Source organism: Varroa jacobsoni, unplaced genomic scaffold (assembly GCF_002532875.2).
Source record: "Varroa jacobsoni isolate VJ856 unplaced genomic scaffold, vjacob_1.0 scaffold_53, whole genome shotgun sequence".
NCBI classification, from domain to species: Eukaryota; Metazoa; Arthropoda; class Arachnida; order Mesostigmata; family Varroidae; genus Varroa; species Varroa jacobsoni.
Window position 1 is genome coordinate 146823 of NW_019212955.1, and position 19185 is coordinate 166007.

Genomic DNA, 19185 nt, shown 5'->3' on the forward strand with positions numbered 1-19185 from the left:
GCGTGCGTTGCCAGAATATGTTATTTCAATGATCTGTTTTTTCAGAATTTCATTTGGATGTGGATGTATTAGTGTAGCGTGCTTTTAACCTGACATGTTTGTAATCAAATTGTTAAATCTTTGAATAAACTGCATTATACAATACTCTATATAACGAACATACCGTTTATTCAGGGTGTATTACACCTGACCCCATGACAAAAAACAGACGTATCCTTGCTTGCTTTTGTTACCTATCTTAATGCATTGCTCTAGCGCAAGGGGACATGACTATAAGCTACTACATTTCCTTACCTTTCTCCTCATATATCGCTCCGTTGATGTCTCCATTGCAATCGTACTACGTATTAACGGTAGGAAGATTTTTCCTACTCTAAAAATTTGCTATCAGTTGGCCTCGACGCAGTCTAAACGACAAGGTATGATGTTTAGCCTTGCCTTCGAAATTGGCGCCGCGGGTTTGGCGGGCAACCATCAGACGGATGGAACATGCGCAAAGGGCTCTTCGAATGCCTCCTGGGTCGCAGACTTGGGGTGAGCTTGACAGGGGCACGCTCTGGCGCGGAGTTGTAGGGTACAGAGAACGTCGGGGTTTGTTCGATGGTGGCGCCAAAGTTTCACCTTCTGTCCGCAGTGAAGTGAGGTCCGCGACCAAGAGCTCACCAGATGTGGTCCGACCTTCAAGGGGGGGGAGATGTGCGCCCAGATGCGTGTTCGACCCCCGTGTTCAAGGCTGCTACTGTTCACGTTATTAGAACTATTACAGCTATTACCAAAACAGTTGCTATTTCATCGCGAAGTGACTGGATACTCGAGAAGCAAGTGAACACTCGATATTCAAATAAGTATTTTCACGGTGGTCCATCTTGTGAAAGTTACGTTTTTTTTTTTACGGTGAATCAAATTCTCTACGTATATTGTTGCTGTGGCTGTCCGAAAGCGGAACAGCAAATAAAACAGTTAAGATCAACATCAAATATTGTTTTCTATGCATAACGTGTAAAGTGCTCCTAGAGTGGAGTAATTCACACGGGTGTGAAGTGTGTTTTAGTGGGTCTGTGCTCTATACTAGTTGCCTGGCGGTTAAAAAACAAGGGCTGTGGTTATTGTCAGTCGTGACAGACGAAAAACATAAAAAGTGGGCTATTTCGACGCGTGACACAAAATGGGGCCCCGGTGGCGCCGATGCCTCGGTTTTGCCAACAGAGATCGAGTAATATGTGCTGTGGCAGCCACTGGTGTGACACTTCTATGCTACTGTGTAAACTTTGACACGTTTAACCAATCAATGAGCGAAATTGCTGCGGTTGTCTCCACTCCAGCCGCCATTATTATTAACAGGCCTTCATCGCGGACAACGAGTTCGTGGATTCAATCCACGAGAACAGAGTCGGTCAGCCAGCAAGAGACAACGTCTGCATCCACAATAGGTACTTACGACGACGAAAATGACAATACTAACACTAATATTCATGACACGCACAGTGGTAGTGCTGAAGAACTACAGTCCGCGCCAGAACATTGGAAAGCGAATGCGTCTGCTACCACGTTTGACGCGTCATCAACGACGCCATTGAGCGCTGCGTCGAGTCCGTGGTGGAGCTGGAAATTTGCGACTCTGGGGGGGGCGGCATTGGACGGTGACTTGCTGCATGATGATGTCGTTGCAATAGTTCGAAATCCCGATGTCGTCGGGTATGCAGACGATATTACGGTGCCAATCGTGTCACAGGTAAGAGGCCCAGGCGCAGATAGGACAGTCGATTTGTCTGGTGTTACGCATATCGCTCGTGGTGGTACTGGTGAAGGTAACCAAAATGGGCTGGTATCTAGAAGTGGTCGGTGGTTTTTACCGGTGATGTGGACCAATGATTTCTGGGGAACCCCGATGGCCAGCCCGGACTCACACAAAAGTTATCGGCCGCTCACCGTTCTTACATTCAGGTGAGTAAAAAACCGTAAATATTAGAGTGTGGTGATTGTTTATTGCCTTGGTTTCCGAATTCCGCCTTTCATCCTACAGATGTGTGTGTCCTTCATCAGTACCAATTGCACAAGGTCGTCGGACAAAACAGTGGTGATTTGCAGACAAAATATACTTTTCATTGTATATGTATATTGTCCTTCCCGACATGAGCGTGTTGCTTTTATCGTTCCCACTGATTTTGAGGACCTCTTCTTTCATTTCGGTTCATATATCTCAGAGGACCCCTAGACACAAGTGGAAAAATTTATTGATAACGTTGAAGAACAGCCTTGACGATTGCAAAAAAGCTGAATATTTTAGCTTCTACAAGACACTAACTGACCCCGAATGGCTTTTGCCCACAAAATCGTTGCTCTAACTTAAAATGCGAATGAAGATTGAGAATACCATCAATTAGATAACAGCTAACGAAATAAATGTCCGTACACTTGCGCAATTTCATTTAATCAATCTTGATAGCTGACGTATAAATTCGACCCTTTAAACTACGCGTGCTACCCAGAATTATAGCCAAACTGCTGATCGTCGTAGCACAACATGACGCACAGACTATGTAGCAATGTTACAAATCTCTCTGTTCCTATATTCGCGCCGATATGAACGAAATGTATGAAGACTGGGGCTTTGTCTTGCAGCACATCTTACCAATACGAATGCCCAAGCGCCGCGCAAAAAACACGTTTGGCTTCTTTCTTCAGGGTGCAGACCGTCGACAGTGCGAAGCCTCTAGACAGAGTTTGAATTTGTCGTCGCTTATTTTTCCAGCGCCTCGTAATCTAGAGTAGCAGAAGCGCGATGATACTCTATTGCAGCTTTTCGCTTGTAATACACGGGTCAATTTTGTTGCAAGATTGAGTTGACCGTTGGCGTTCATATGCGCCTTAAGTTTGATATGAGGAAAACGCTTTCGGTTTATGCTTATGGCTGACTTCACTCCGTCCACGAAATCCAGAGTCAATGGCCCAGCTTTTGCTTTATACTCTACAGAGAGACGGCGTTCCGGCGCACCGAGAATAGTATTCAATGTTTCTCCTTTTTCTCCGTAAGTCTATCTACCCCCTGACGCTTAGTTTTTTCTTGCTTCCGTCCTCCTTCGCTGACTTTTCCTGCAGGCATACCATGCACTCCACCTCCGCTTTTCCACTGTACCTTCTCTCGCTAGTTGTCAATGCTTTCTCGAAGACACAAAGACGCTTCACGCCTTCTAGACAGTCTATATAGCCACGGAGATATGTGGAGACTGGAGGGTGAGAGGAGGCATCGGGCCTTTGTGCATGTCATACTACTACTGGGGTTACCAGCAATTGGCCGCTGAGTACAGGAGGGGTCAAGGAGTAATGCGTTAGCAATACAGTGACAGTTCTAGCGTGTGCATAGTCTAGCTCTGTGCGTGGAACAAAGAGAACTACAGGCATGTCAAGGAAGATGACAGCGTCGACCATACGAGTAGCAGGCAAATTGGGTGGCCTACAGAATACTTTTCCCATGCTTACAGCCCGGGGCCATCACTAAACGGCCACTCTTGGCTTTCGTGTCTACTAGGCCAGGCAAGAGCAAGCAACAGGACAGAAGCAGACGCCCGTGTAGGGCTGGCAACTTTTGCCTCATTTTCCTTCCTGGTAGACGGAATTCATTCAGCCTTTAGCAAAGCTAAATGAGAAACTATGTCATTGATGATAATGGTGGTGTTGTTGCTGCTTCGCATCGTGATGATAACTGCTTTTGTTACAGAAGCAATAAAAGTAGGGTAGTGCCCTCGAATTTTAGCTCAGTGATTATAAAATATATAGCCCGAAAGATGCGATGTTCTTAATCTATCGATAAGTGTCATCGATTCGGCACCGGAGACAGAGAGCAACTGCGGAAACCACAAGGCCCTAGGGTACAAACGAAAACAGAGCCTGAATGGACCACTATGCGTTCTTCAGTAACATTTACATATAAGGTTAAACATTTATACATTTATCAAATGCATTATGATTTCAAACGTTAGTTTGAAAACGGGGTTGTGCATGAAAGTCCTATGTTACAATTTTTACGGACTATCGGTCTAAGCAAACAATATTGGCTTCATTATTCATGTAATCTCTAACTTCAGTTCAACATAGACCTTTCATGTGCATATCTAGCTTCAGTTTCACGCAAATATTTGCTGGCTTAATGATATTCCTTGATTATGCCTGGTATCTTGGTCGCTCTGAATGGATGTCTATATTACTTAATAATCTAGCCTAATTAGACAAAAAAAGAAAGAAAGCCAGCCTCGACTAAAAAGACCTTACGACAATCCATTGATGATAACAGTTTATCTAAAGAGCAATATAGCATTCTGTTGAGCTGAATTCGTTAACTTGAATAAGCGTACATCGGCAAGAATTTGCAAAAGAAACCCCCCGATATTGTCCAATCGAACCTCTTTCATTATTTTCAACAGTCTTCTACATACGCAATCGTCAATTGTTAATCTGTATGCATCTATGTATTGTTTACGTACATAGGTAAACGACGACCCGCAAAAGGAGTAGATTGAAAAACCGGGCGATAAAGAGATCGCTTAATATAGTCGGATCGATCCCTACGCACAGATGGCATGAATCGTGAGATTTTTTTGAAATAATTTAAATTAATTACCAATTTCTATAAATGTATATGATTCGATTAATGGTAAGTATAACTTAGCAAACGAGGTTTTAGGATTATGTTCCCCTGTAATATATCCCCTGCAAGATGGCACTTCACTGTATAAAATTCTCCATGCTATCGGCATGAATAAGAAGGCGAAAGAACAAACGTAAGCAAACGGACTGCATGTACCGTGATTGTTGACAGTATATGCTTGTGTGTACAAAATAACAACCCTATGAAGTGGCACCATGTCTGGATATATATATATATACAACGTAGGCCGAGCTTACGGCGACGAAATTGTCAGCAAATTAGCGTTTAATTCTTCAGGAAGGGCTAAAGTAAGTACTCTTTTATATGTAAATCTAACTGTTAAATTTAATTTAACGATTATACATGGGTGCATTCTTTAAATGAGTGGTAAGAGCACTACTAAGGATCACAAAATTCAGTAACTTTTTAGTAAAAGCAATTTAACATGAATAGATCAGATGCTATCGAAATTTACTCCTACGAAAACGTTTTATGTTTATCAGTTGTTTCAACTAATTTTGAATTTAAACAGGTGTTTAAAATCCGATACAGCCGGCATCTCTGCCGCATAATGATCGTTTCTTTCTTAAATCCAGTAGTCGACGGTTGTTCCTATTGGTCCTTTCTTAAAATTCTATTACTATAGTGATTAGGAAATACAGAAAACATTTTCTCCATAGTACCTGCAGGGTAGATATGTCAATAAAAAGTATCATGTTAGGCGCTGTTGTATCATCCCACCAAAATCCACATTTCGCTGACTGTAGCTTTTACTAGCGTGTGTGTCTGCGTCCTTGGCTGTGTCCTATTTCGGAAAACTTGCGTTCGCGTGCTGGATAATGAAGTACAGCATCAATGGCGCTTATCTCGTGTTCTGACCAGGAATAGGAGATTAATCCACTTCGCTTCCCCCACAGGTACGCTATTTCAGTGAGTCTATCTAGCCATCATTGTCGATTCATGTGTATACATCTTGCCCGAATGTACGTGCGTGTTGATCAGTCGGCAGCTCCCATGCGCGGATTTACTTTAGCTGTCGGCTTACCAATGGCAAAAGGCCTCAATGCGTATAAGTATACAAAATGTACACTTCTCGCCTGTAGCACCTTTGTCTTTTCTTAGTTTCGTCTCGTGTCTCGCTGAATGTCTGGATCGAGATTAGCCCATGTCTGCTTCGCGGATCTTTGCGTTTCGTTTGTCGCCAATACCCCCGGGAACCGGACAGGCATCACCAAACATCGACGGGGGTTTGGTGAATTTGCTAGACCCATCGGCTGTCCCTGAACTGGAAGATTGGACCGCTGCCTCTTAGCTGATTTCTCTCAGTCAATCGGCTCGGTGGCTGCGACGCTGCGATCATCGTCATCTTGGCCGGCAAAGATCTCTGTTAGATATGTACTGCCCCTAACACAAACAAGAGGCTACCGCTGTATGCTGTCATCGCAGTTTAAACAAAATGAGAGAAGATGAGTTCAATCAATTAATTGGTCTAGTTTTCGAAAGTATAGGTAGACAGAGAGAGAAAAATAGAACAAAGGGGACATCAGGTAGAAAATTATGACCTGAGTAGATGGAATAGATTGCCTAGTGTTGACAGCGTTTCCTGAAAGAAAATTATTCTGAGGACAGCCCACAAGAGACAGAAGAGGGCTAACCGCGGTTATCGCGACGAGCGGAAATGCAGAAAAAGCTAAATTGTCCAAAGAATAAAAACTAATCGCAAGCGTTTTTTCTCGCAATACTGTTTTTACTGATGACAGTTACATGGGGGATAGAAAGGTGGGTGTAGAAAAGTTGTCGAAACTGCTATATAAAAATGCCGTACGGATAGGAGTATTATGCATAAACACCATTTGTCTCATAAACATGTCGTCGCAGACAGAGTGGTGTCTTCTCATTTACAAGACAATTGATTTGATAACAACTAGACTAATTAGGTATTATGTACGATGCCGATTTCCCTAAAACGTACGCCGGTTCTTCTACAACCAGTTTAGGTTATGACTGAAATCAATTTTTTCAAGACCAACTTTAAAGCTCCACTGGGAACCTTTTGAAACAGGAACTGCATTTCATTAAATATTAGTACCTTGTCAATTTACGGGGCTAGGGGATCTCTTTTTTCTCCGCACGGCTTTCCCTATCTTTCAATTTATATTTTTTTTTTCTAATCAGTATATATGTATAAACGATATTTATCGAACTTCTGCGACGTGTGGAAATCGGCAAAGTCGTGAGACTAAAATTATAGATAGGTTCGTACTGATCCGATTTCGATAGTTCGAAAGCTAGGCATAGTCTACAAGCAGTCGAGGGTGTTTAAGGCCCCAAATATTTTATCACTGATATTGTCCTAACTGTGCGATTTCCTCATTTTAACAACCTAGACCAGATTGGAGAGCTAATTTCATGCTTAATTAAATGAAAGTGGATTCAATGTCTATTTCTGATGCGGTATAAAACTCAACTTAGCACGGTTCGAAATATCAAATAGCCTCGAAGGAGTGCGACTAAGAAAAACTGGCAAAGTTCTAGCAAGAACGAAATAAAAGAAATCGCCAAAGCGTTTTGAACCTTTCATGTCGACGAGAGCTACCGTGTTCAAAAGGGGCGTGCTTATAAGAAAGTATATTGTGACTCGTCTATTTTGCCAGGCAATTATACATTGCGTAGTATAGAAACACTTCATTTGTACTTCACAACGCTATACAAGCCGTTGTAGCATATGTCTTATTGCTGCCACGGGTTTTAATATAAAAAATGCAAACGTTTTAAAATTTATCCTGTCAATTAAACCTTATCTGTTCACCTTTGCTGGTAACAGTCGAACACAATCCTAGAATGAATATAGTACTATCAAACACTGTCCTTTATTTGAATTATACGAGTCTGGTTGCGTTTATAAAACTTTGAGTAAATTGTATGATGTCCAAGACATTGTCCTAGAGATCAGCAGGCGACCAGACATATGTCACGATTTTTCCCCCACCTGCACAAGTGGTTTTCGGAAAGCAGAGGTTAGTCGACTAGAGGATACGTGACACGATCTCCCACTGAGCTGAATCAGCTGAGAGACAGATGATAAGGCAACCTGGTTGCCCATGCGACCGGCCATGCCTTTCTGCATCTCCCACAAATGTGTGTGGTGGACCTTCTGCCATTGCCAGACACGAATAACTCCGAAAAATAAAACCATATACAAGAGGTTTCAATATATATATATGTGTGTGTTAAGAGCGACCGTAGGGAAAGGATAGAATCATATTGAAGCTGATACCTTAGAATTATATTGGTCACTTATTCGCATAATGTAATTCGACATAATTCTGGCACTGATGTAAATTATTTGCTGGTTTAAACGTACATTGTATTCTGATTATGTTATTTCTTAGCCTAATCATATCTGTTATAGAGCACATGGCGCTAGCAGGGTTCGAACCAACGCTGCTTTAATAATAACAACTAGAAAGATGGAACAAAAGCTTATAATTTATAAATAGTTGTAATCTGTTAACACCTCTATGCACTAAGTGAACGAAACCACGTTAATAAACTTGTTTTGGGAAGGGTGCTATTTGCGCGTGGATCCACTGGGAAGTCATAGGAACAACTGTTCAAGGGCGAAACATCTCTCGCAAAGGACGGTAATCTTTGGGAGACAATTTCTATTTGTAACGAAAGCTCAGTTGAGCAAGTGGGAACGACAGTGATTTGCTGCTTTTTAAATAACGTCAGTTACCAAATATTTATATTATATATTATGTAGTTTCTATTGAATTCGTCTCTATACAGGGTCTAAACTAACTAGAACTTAGGTTCTAACAAGTTTTTTCAGCAAAAGATAATGTCCCTCACATAGTATACAGATAACAAACACAAAAATAATGGTAAGCGGTACCGCTGATGATTCACCGCAGAATTCCTTATATCTCACACAAGCATGAAGCCCAGAGGTAAATAGCTAAAAGCATTAAACGATAGATTGATAGAGCTAAAAGTGTTACAGCTCAGCATCAGTATAAGTTGAGAGCGGACAAATATGTATTGTGAATTGTAAGGTATATGAACAAATCCTCATAACTTTAAAAAAAGAGATCGATGCAACTGTCCTATACAAGTTATTCGACCCAGTTCGCAGGGCTAGAACTGGGTTAGAACATCCCCGCTTATATGGATAGTCGACGATTCAGACCGCAAAGTTCTTTAAATCGACCTTTGAAATTTTGCCTAAGAGCGGTTAAGACTTGTACATAAGGATTTCGCACCCACCTTAGATAAAAGCTGAAAAGATCGGATTTGAACCTTAAAGCTAAAAGCACTTACAAATCAGGCGGCATCAGCGCCCCATTGGCTGGTAAATATGTTGGACAAGCGTATTCTGCCTATTCTCTATTACGGATGTCTATTCAAGAAATAGCATCCCTAGGCCAAAATTGCAATACTATGACTATGACTATGGCTGAATATTCAAATGTGATCCTTTCAGATCCTGTCAAATATGCTGATGTTTTTAGCTTCTGTGGGATATTTTGATATACGCATGAGGTGGATTTGTATTGTTTGCAGTTGAAACGCGCGGGACCGTGTGTTTGAAATCTGTGAGAAATGAGGTAAAATTTTTCTCGTTAACTACCATTTGACCCAGTCAACGCAAAACAGAGTAACGATTTTATATGGGCAAGAGATAAAATCAGACATTTCATCTGCTTTTTCAAAATGTCGGACCAGTTGTCGATATATGTATTAGCAATTTCTGAAACAACTTCTAAATTATGTTAGAATTATCGCCGAAAAGATCAGCAACGTATATCCTTACGTAATTTAAAATAGCGCTCGTAAGTTATCCAGGTGTCTTCCATATGGACTTCGAATAATCACTATTCCTCGAAATTCGGAACAATATCTTTGAATACTTTTTTGCCGGTACCACCGTTGCGACGCTCACGTGTCACTCTGCCGACTCAGCATAGTCCTTCCGTCTTTCCATGGTGAAGACCAAAAAACACACAATTTACCATCGGGACATTGATCAATTTGTTCAAAAAATAAACGTGATACATCTTTAAAGATGGAACGTTCGTGGTCTTTTCTGCTGATGGTGCGTAACAACATTTTCTTAGGTGCTTGATTGATGATATACACAATCTACAGGAGGTCTTCGTGTGTTGGATAGGCTTATTTTGCCAGTGGACACAGGAAAAGTGATTGCGGTGCTATTGAAACGAGAGTAAGATCAATGATGCATTGCTACGAGATACGTGGAAAGACAAGCAACGTTATTTACAAAAAGCAAATCAATGAGTCAATGGGACCAATCGTCTACAGTATCAATGAAACTGTAGGAAATACCGACAAAGGAGTAGATTCGAAGAACTGTGGCGGATCCAGAGCGAAACATGGTCCGCCTTTCTGATACTTCCCGATATTATTTCATTTCGTTTAATGGACAGAACGTGTGGCTACGGATAACGGTCTGAAGCTAGACGCTCTTACTGTCCAGTGTCCTAAACTAACAGACCAAGAGATACATTTAACGTTATAAACATTAATACTTATGTACATAAATATATATATATGGAAGGATGCAATTTTTAATAATGTATTATAAGAATGAATTAAGAGATACTTGAATTTTCGTTATGTTTAAATGGACGCCGGCGCTCAATGGTGGGCGTAACGTTTCTAAGACAGGCGTTCGTGGGTTGCGTTAAAGATTTTTAGAAAAGTTATGTTGGTTAGCATAGTTACATCATGAATTCTATGATTTGCTGCAATAATAATAGAAGGCTGGCATCGTATTCTCATGATCATGTGTAGTCTGCTTCGTGCACCTTTTGGGCATAATTTTTTCTTAACGGCATCGAAAAGTCTGTTTCTATGAAAAAAAGAAGAATCTCTTTGATTTTATGACTGGCGTAATGCAGTAATCGACCGAAGTTTAATGTCTGAAGCTTATTTTTACGGCGGATTAAATATATGCTTATAATCAATTGGTTTTCTTAGGCTTGAAATTAACGTTTCATGTGATTTAGTTTGTCAAAATCAATTAAAAAATTATATTGTACTTCGCGTTATCTGCTATATATTGTCAAGATATTAAACAGCCAATGTGCGTTTTGTTAAGTATTCATAAAATCAATGTATCTGTAATACAAACGGGGATGGATATGACTGGACTCATGCGTCGATTTTATCATTTATATCTACTTATCGAGAAATATAGTAATATAATTTAAAATGAATTTTACACTCTGCAGTTTTAAATTATTATTATTATTTCAACTATCTACGCAAATCAATTATTTGCCGAACCAGTTGGATAAAGTTACTAGGATTACTGACGGTTCAAGGACCGCTAATTGGGGTTCGCTTCGGACATATGATGATATAACTTCAATATAGTTAATGATTAAATGACTGCTTGCTGTCGAGGTACCGACTTGTTAATTGTTCTTTGATGGATTGTTTATCAGTTAACTTGGTTATTTGTTGTTCTTAGTAAAATTCTTTTCCTGTTTTCATCAGAGAAGTGCACCCTTTTTCCTAAGTGAGCACCTCTTTTTTAACGCTTTCCATTATCGCTTATTCCGACTTTCATCACAGGAGCGCTGGAGCGTGTCTAGTTTGCGCCTCCTCTATCCATTCCTTTCTTGCGCAGCTTCAGCGTCTCCTGCTTCCGTTGCTACTACTAGTACTAACACCATTTCAACTTCGGGTATAACTAGAGTGACATCTCATCCGCGCAGTGTTCTGCGCAGTGTCCAGAGCTCCGGCGTTGGCCCTATTTCTACTGCTGTTCAAATGCTCTTAGTCACCAGAAACAGCCTGTTTACCCCACGACCGTCGTTACCACGTCGCCCTATCGTTCTGTTCTCTGCCTGGTTCCTTCCTTCAGCCGCTCCTGTGTCTGCTGCTTCGTGTTTTGTGTACGTCCGGCTCTTCATTAAACCTTCACTGTCTAGTTTCTCTGTCAGCGGTTTAGGCCGAACGGACTCCAGGGCGATTGCGAAAAAGAAAACCGCATCAGCGATTCGAACAAGAACACCGAAGGACGGCAAAATGGGGACGGGTTCAGAAATCAAGAACGATCACTTTATTTGAGGGGAATCAGTTTTTTCAGACACGATCTATTTCTCTTCCTTCCGTAAGCCATACTTGGTTCGAAATAGTCGATATCGCTAGAGGTTCTGTAAAGTCAAACAAAAATTGTAAGTTGTGGCTTAAATTCCCATTGATATCAGAAGCGTAATAAGAGAACAACTGGTAACGAAAACAAGTAACAATGTAACTATTATCATCATCATGATTATTGTATTGGTGTTTCTTAAAATAAAAGTAAATCAAACTATGAAACGGCTGATGTGGACGCAAATGCAAAAGTCACTTCTGTACAATAGAATAATTGCATGTATAAAATGCATGGAAGCTATGTCAAATTGGCAAGGCTTGGAGGTCGAGAACAAAAAGGCAAAGACGTGTGAGAAAATTCGCAAAGTGAGATTACGCAAATTCAGGACGGTCGTAAGGACTTAGAACGATGCCTGCAGCACAAGAAGAGCACAATATTGGAACGAAGATTGAATAAGTGCTATCAGTAGCCACCAGCAAAAAGGGGTAATCTGCAAGGCAGCTAATGTATAGAGATGTCGACCACAAACTGATATACGGCGAATATGTCGATACTCACGTGCGCTATATTTGCTAAGATTGTAGGAAGGGGGGTGACGCTTATTGAAAGCAATTTCTTGGACTATACATCGGCTCGCCCCTTTTTGAAACATTTGTTTTACTGTAGTGTTTTTATGGTGTTCCCTCTACCAGACTTTTGACATGTATTCAAAAAATAAAGGCATATTTTCATTATAGAAAGGCAAAGCCACTGTGAGTAAAATAAATAATGAAGTTCGTATAAAACGCACAAACGTTGCTTTTTACCTGTTTGTATGATCACTGCAGTTTTTGCAGAGGTTATCTCAATTCGAAGATGTACACATGATCAAGCTAAAATGATATTTATAGTTCTTCGTCCCATTTTCCCCGTCTAAGTTCTTCATGAAGCCTGCTCGGTGCGTCAGCTGTTTGCCAACTTTATGTTATTACCCGACCGTTTCTATGCTAGGACCGACAGTGCACTCTACTGATCTGTCTTTATCTATTAATGCTAATTTCGAATATTCCCATGAGGACGTTATAGTATCTTATTGAAAAAGCAAGTTTCGACGGCTTCATGCTTGTGTTGAAAGGAACGCTTCTTTTCTATTCTAGCCTTCGTCGAAAAACGCGTGAACATTGCATTGCTAACCGTCGCATCTAGAAATTTCCTTCCAGTGCACTAAGAGACATGTCGGCTGGACCAAGTTGAAGAATTTATGACACCGCAGGGTGCACTCACTCTCTGCCATTGGACTACTGCGACTAGCAGACGAGTAGCAAAAGCTGTTTTCAGGTTAGATGAAAAGAAAGAATTGCTGGCGAGGTCTTTACCAGCGCCAAATCTGAAACGGGACAGTCCCCCCTCAATCTAAAGCTACTACCAGCCTCATATTCTTGCGGTGGTGCGAAGTGACTTTTTATGCTATTGGAACGCTGGCCCACCCTTCAGAGAATACTGCTAGCATAAGTACCGGCCTTAGCAGTACCTGCTAGGCGGCGTGATCGAAGCGAAATGCATCTCTTTTAATGCGTTGCCATGACATGAACATGCGGCCATAGCTGATTCAAAATTTTAACGCTGCCAAATGATTACCATGGCATATGAGTAGACTGCCACTTTCTAGGCCTGTTGGATAAAGCTAGGTAGATCCGGCAAGACCCACCTAGCTAAACCTTTTAATGAGCGCAGGTCTTCGATGCTAAACCTGAAAGCTGATATTGAGGACTTGTTTACACAATAGAAATTGCTAAAGGTTTAGAAAAACAACACCTATTATATATTAGCAAGGACGTATTCGACCCAAGTGAAATGGAAAGCATTCTCAGGCCATTGTCAGAAGCGCCGTTTGGCTGCTGTTGCACAGATCACCGTAGACCACATGAGAACTCCAGAACGAACAGTAGTAGTAGAACAAATAGTTAATGTATGAAAATGATTACAGCCCTGATCATTTACTAATTCAAAGTTTGCGAAACTTTGAATCAGTAATGAGCAATTATGAAACCGGTAGCGGACAGTAAATTCAGTCAAACGAGTAGAACTTACAATTATATATATATATTTCAGCCAATCATAAAATACTGATTACACGAACGAGCACCCATTTCGTGGCGTGACCGAAAGTTTCAGTGACCCGTATTCCATGAGAAAGTGTGCAATATAATAGTTCGTGGTTAATGCTTCACGGCGCAAGCAAAACTTGTTGCAGGGAAATATCGTAACAGGAACTGAGCCCCGATATCTACGATGTACCGCGACTCATTTCATATTCCCTATTCCCAATTTGGCTCTCTTCAACTAAAACGAGCTAAAGAAGTAGCCACACGTTTCTTTTATTACTGTATTTTAATTATTAGAGAAACACGGCAAGTCGTTTGGTAGCACTTTGCAATTAGCCAGTTTCATTAAATATACACCTTTAGTTTACATCAAATCACACAATAGTCTACTTATGCATATTTAATGTGGTGTTCATTACGACGAGCTACTGAATATGCACCACCAGCCATAGGCCTAAGTTTTAGTTAAGCAGCAGGTAAAGCTGTCGGCCGGCACAGGCACAGGTGGATCTGTAAGCTACATCTCTAGCCACGTTATGCATTTTCGGTGTTGCAACGTTTCAACACGGCTTTGACAGTAAGCGAACAGGAACTTAGCGTACGAATCAATATTGTACACTTCGCAGAACCATCTGTACATCTGCTGAGTGCATCATGTACTATTAGATATAACAGCTGTTCCTGTACATGGCTTGGCAGAACTTTGTTAATCGGACGTCATGGGAGAAGCAACGGAAAATCAACATCTAGTAGTTCCGCATACATTTTGTATACACTTTTGCTATAACGCAAGAATACAATAATATCCGGCGTCACTGTTCACCGCCGTCATCATCATAACGAACGAGTCATAGTTTTTGCAGCCACTGCTTCACCAAAGTTCTTTTGCTTGTTTGGACGGATCGGACTTAGGTCGCCTGTGGTGTGGCAGTTGAAAAATGAATGTTTTTTTTTACTTTTCGTTGTGTTATCGTCACTGTTCCTGTTGCCTGTTTACCAACAACGTGACTGTTGTCTTGGCGTCTCCCCCGCTAGCTTCCCATCATGTGCATACGCACACCGGTAGCAATGTAAATAACTGGATTACGATTTTTTCAACCGTATCAAACACCGCCGGGTCGATAGCGGCTTAGTCACAACAACCACGTTGTGACAGCGCCTAGCTTAAAATACGCGCTGCCGGGAACATTGCTGGGTAAACGATAGATGCTGTAACAACAATTTTCTGACAAATCCTTGTTGCTATTTAACACTACAGTCAAGTCTACGAGTTTCATTAACACTTAATGCTAATGTGAAGTGTCAACAAATTCTACTTTCCTATTAGCATAACATTCGTGTTTATCTCGGAGAAAAGTCTGGACTAGCAGATTATAAAATAAGGCTTATACTCCTACGGGACAGGGATGAAGTGTCTTTGTCCTACCTCATTAGCTCGCCTACTTGCAACACATCTTCCTGGCTACGAGCAGTCTCAGCGTGCAAGCTTCTTCCTTCAAATTTTTAAGGGACCAACACCCATTCGAGTCATGACAACGGCACTCAAGTTAGATGCTCCATAATCACTCTTCTTCCTGATGAAATTGCACTTGCCTGCAACGGCCAAGGAAGCCTGAAGAAAGTTATAGAGTTGAACGCCATTCGGACTGGCGACTAATTCTAACGGCATGGTGAGACTTAATCCTTGCATTGCTTTACCCAGCATGGGAACCGGAGCAGTTATGTAGTAATACTGCGAGCATGTAGGGTTTTCAGCGATAACATCGAGGATGATGATGGAGATGGCGTGTACCAAAAAGAAAATAATGGTGATAGTCAATTGTTGCGCTGCGAAGAGATTTTGCCGTTAGCATGCAGTATGGGATAATTTTGACAGCAGTTACGTCACAGACGAACGGATGCCCAGCGCGTTTACTGCTATGGCATCCAACAATAGGTTAGGAAAGTTGATTCGGCATAGCTGACTCAAGCTCACGTCGTCCTGCGCCTTCTTCAGATGTGAAACGTGCCAACTGTGCCTTTAATAAACCCCTTCAAACCTCTAATACCTTAATTCCTTCTTTCTTGGAGGCCTCTTAGCGAACTCAATTCGACCGGACTGTTATACAGCCTTTTCAAGAACGCCCCTCACTAGTCGGCCAATTAGCTGGTCAGGCCTCTTGCATTGGCCTCCGACAACAGCAGCTGCTGGATAACGTTTCTAAAAGAAGCCTGCTCTTACTGCAACCGCCGTCATCTCAACTTCTACCGGTACTCGCTGTCATGATAGATGACTAAGAAGTCTTTTAAAAAAATCGATATCCCTAACTCCACTCCCTTCACCATATAGTATCGCTCCACCTCACTCGAATGCATTCGTTGTCTGTCTGTCTGTCTGTCTGTCTATCGGAAGCCGAGGCCGGGGACGAGCGACCCTCTAAATTCATATAGGCACATACACAAGTACACAGTCGGCAGAATATGTGTAGAATCTCCATGCATCTTAGCTGCATGCGCCTTTCAGACATTCTCGTACGTCGAACGCGAACACAGACCCTATATATGACGTAGGGGGTCTGTGCAAACGGGAGAAACAGCGAGAACAAGAGATAGAAAGAAATTACAGTGAGATAGATACACTGGGGACTATTAACTGCTGCCCGAACGGCGTGTTTTGGGGAAAGGAGCACAACTGCCAAGGTCTTTGCACATTAGCACACGCCCTCAAATATGGCCATGGCGGCCACTCACTCTGGCTCACCTATATACAGACATAAAGTGCTACACAGTAGTGTAAGAAGAATACGCTCCATTGTCGACTGGTGCCGGCGGTAAGGCCAACGCCGCCACATCCCCCAGTCTTAGATCTTTATGTAACCGACCCCATGATGCGCCGCTGCCGTACTCAGCCTCTCAGCTATGTCGAGTCATTTAGCCTAATGAACATGAAGTTCTATCTCTAATTACTGTATTCGCACAAGCGCGCAGCTGCCGGATTGCCTATACAAACATGCTATGCGCGTACACATACATATGTGCAAACACAAACAACCACGAGTATGAGGCCACACACAATACCTGGCCCTAATCGCACATATGTCCTACTGCTACCATCAGTTCTTTACATCCCATAGAGGCAGCAGTAATATTTAATGCTTTTAGATTTCACTGGACTATCGCACATTGCTAACTGCAAATGGCCGCACTATAGCTTAGGTAACGGCCCAGACAGCTTACAAACCAGCCCTGCGTCCTGCGTGGATACGAACGACCAAATGGATGCCAGTTGGATGCGTTATGCTCGCTATGTGCACTCTATGTATAAAACAAATCATGCTCGTATCAATATGGTCGATTACAGTGAAATGAAGCCACCCTCTCCAGCTAACGCTAGGCAGAAATAACGCGACAACCTGGCCGACAACCTGCACTTTTCAGTTATCACCTGTTAATAGAATCTCTGCAAAAGTACGCGTATGTCTAATTTGTCCGACCTATTGCGCTTCTAGCATAGAGATCTGTTTTTGGCCGATCTGATGAAGGTACCCGTTTCGCCTTAGGCGCTGATTAACCTAGCGGTTACCGTTATCGTTACCTAAGCGTGGGTGCCTGTAAGGTAGAATTTCCTAAATTCGACGGGAGTGCTTAGTCGAGTTCAATTTGCTTTACGGAAACAGCGCTTACCGCAGCATTTGATGCATCATTAAGAGCAGATTGATGCGCAGCGATATCGTTATTGTGTTGTTTTTTTCGTTGTTGTCATAGCTCCTATGATTATTAAGAGCAGAGGTTGCATATACAATTCTCGATGCCCTACGTAAGTTACCACATATGGTTATTGACATAGGGCAACGCAACGTATCCAGCTACGAGTCAGCGTTGACAAGTCGTCAACGCGCGGGTTGTAGCCCTGCTACTTTACACTACATGCTGATCGCGAGGTGCATTATTTCCTCTCTGCATATATGCGACCTTTTTGGATGCTTCGCTCTTTGCGTGAATGAACCTGGGCTAAGTCGCATCTACATCCAGTGAGTGATGTCTCTCGTATGGCCGTGATATAATAATCTGGCACAGCTGGTTAGAGAGGAGGTGTTCGATGAAGTGCAAATTTTGTGCGTATCGAAAATTTAGCCAGCAATCTTCCGTTCTTCGGGGCGGCATAAACACCAGAAATGTTAAAGTCGATAGATAGGATATACGTCCGTTTTTGTTAACCTACATACGTTTTAGGATGACACATTACAGCTTTCTTCACGTTTCTGCAGTTCATGTTGAACGAGCCTGAATGGGTCTTGGGGCAAGCTGGGCGTTGTGAGTACTTTATTGCGAGCGAATGTACGAGTTAAGGCCAACATGAAGCTTCAACACTGAGGCCGGTCCCTTTTCGTGTGTTGGACAACTGGCAAGGCCCTTTGAAAGCACGTTAAGGCGGGAAGCGTTGAGGTAGGCGGTTGGTCAGGGTCTCCCGAGCAAAAAGGATGTGGCAGAAAAGCGTGTTGCTCCTATCGTCGATCGGCCCGACGCCTGCAGGAGAGCGATGGCAACCCTGACGAAGGCACAGAGAGGGGTGCCGCATTCGCCTTTATTGGTCGCAGGGTCGATATGCTTTTAACCGGACAGCTTCGTCAGCATTCTCTTCTGCAAGGCGGGGGGCCCCTGTCCGGTTTCCCAGCCCTCTACTTGCAGGCTTAATTCGAGTCGGCTTGAAGCGCCTTTCTCATAAGGGTGCTTCAATTCCTATCTATTCTCATGAAAAGAGGAATAACTCAAGCTAGCATCACACAGCATACATACATACAGCATTCAGGGACCCTATGCTCTGATGCGCGTACACACATAGTGGAGTCCCCCGCATTTGCACTCACGAGCATAAAGGACAAGCATTTTCTATTTGTAATCGTTTGCAGGTTTTCCTTAAGGGTTGTTGGGTACCGTCCTGAAATGGCTGGCCTTGTTGTACTACCCGGGGAACACATACGGGACAGATGAATCAATTATAACAACAGAATGTAAATCTGAAGAAGCAAAAATTTAAATAACTCGCAGACTATTATTTTTGCTGCTGGTCATTACAGTACGTGAGCTTGAAGTCAGCTTGCACTAACGTACTGCTATTTGTTTTTTTAATCTGTCTTCCCATATCCCCTTATTTACCTCTTAGAACTCCACTAGTTATCAGTTATCCGATTTTAGATACGGATACTATAGCGTAACCAAGTTCAAACGTCGTTACTAAACAAAGTTTTGAATCATTCCTTTTCAAGCTCAAACACCGTCGGATGTAACAATTAGACAAAAGGAATGGATGTCACGTAACCAAATGTGCGATTTTCTTCTTAATATAT

At 42.2% G+C, this 19185-nt stretch overlaps 1 protein-coding gene across 2 annotated transcripts; it reads left to right on the top strand.

The window, feature by feature from the left end:
* Positions 1-1044: 1044 nt before the first annotated feature.
* On the top strand, positions 1045-6373 carry LOC111260932 (uncharacterized). 2 transcript variants are annotated; one of them, XM_086968525.1, is made up of 3 exons: positions 1045-1944; positions 5491-5562; positions 5768-6373. In XM_086968525.1, the coding sequence occupies exons 1-2, from the start codon at positions 1166-1168 to the stop codon at positions 5531-5533; spliced, it is 822 nt and encodes a 273-aa protein (XP_086824651.1). In that variant the 5' UTR covers positions 1045-1165; the 3' UTR covers positions 5534-5562; positions 5768-6373. The 2 variants fall into 2 exon arrangements, with proteins under 2 accessions (XP_086824651.1, XP_086824650.1); XM_086968524.1 differs by lacking the exons at positions 5491-5562; positions 5768-6373 and adding an exon at positions 2623-2743.
* The last annotated feature ends 12812 nt before the right edge of the window (positions 6374-19185 follow it).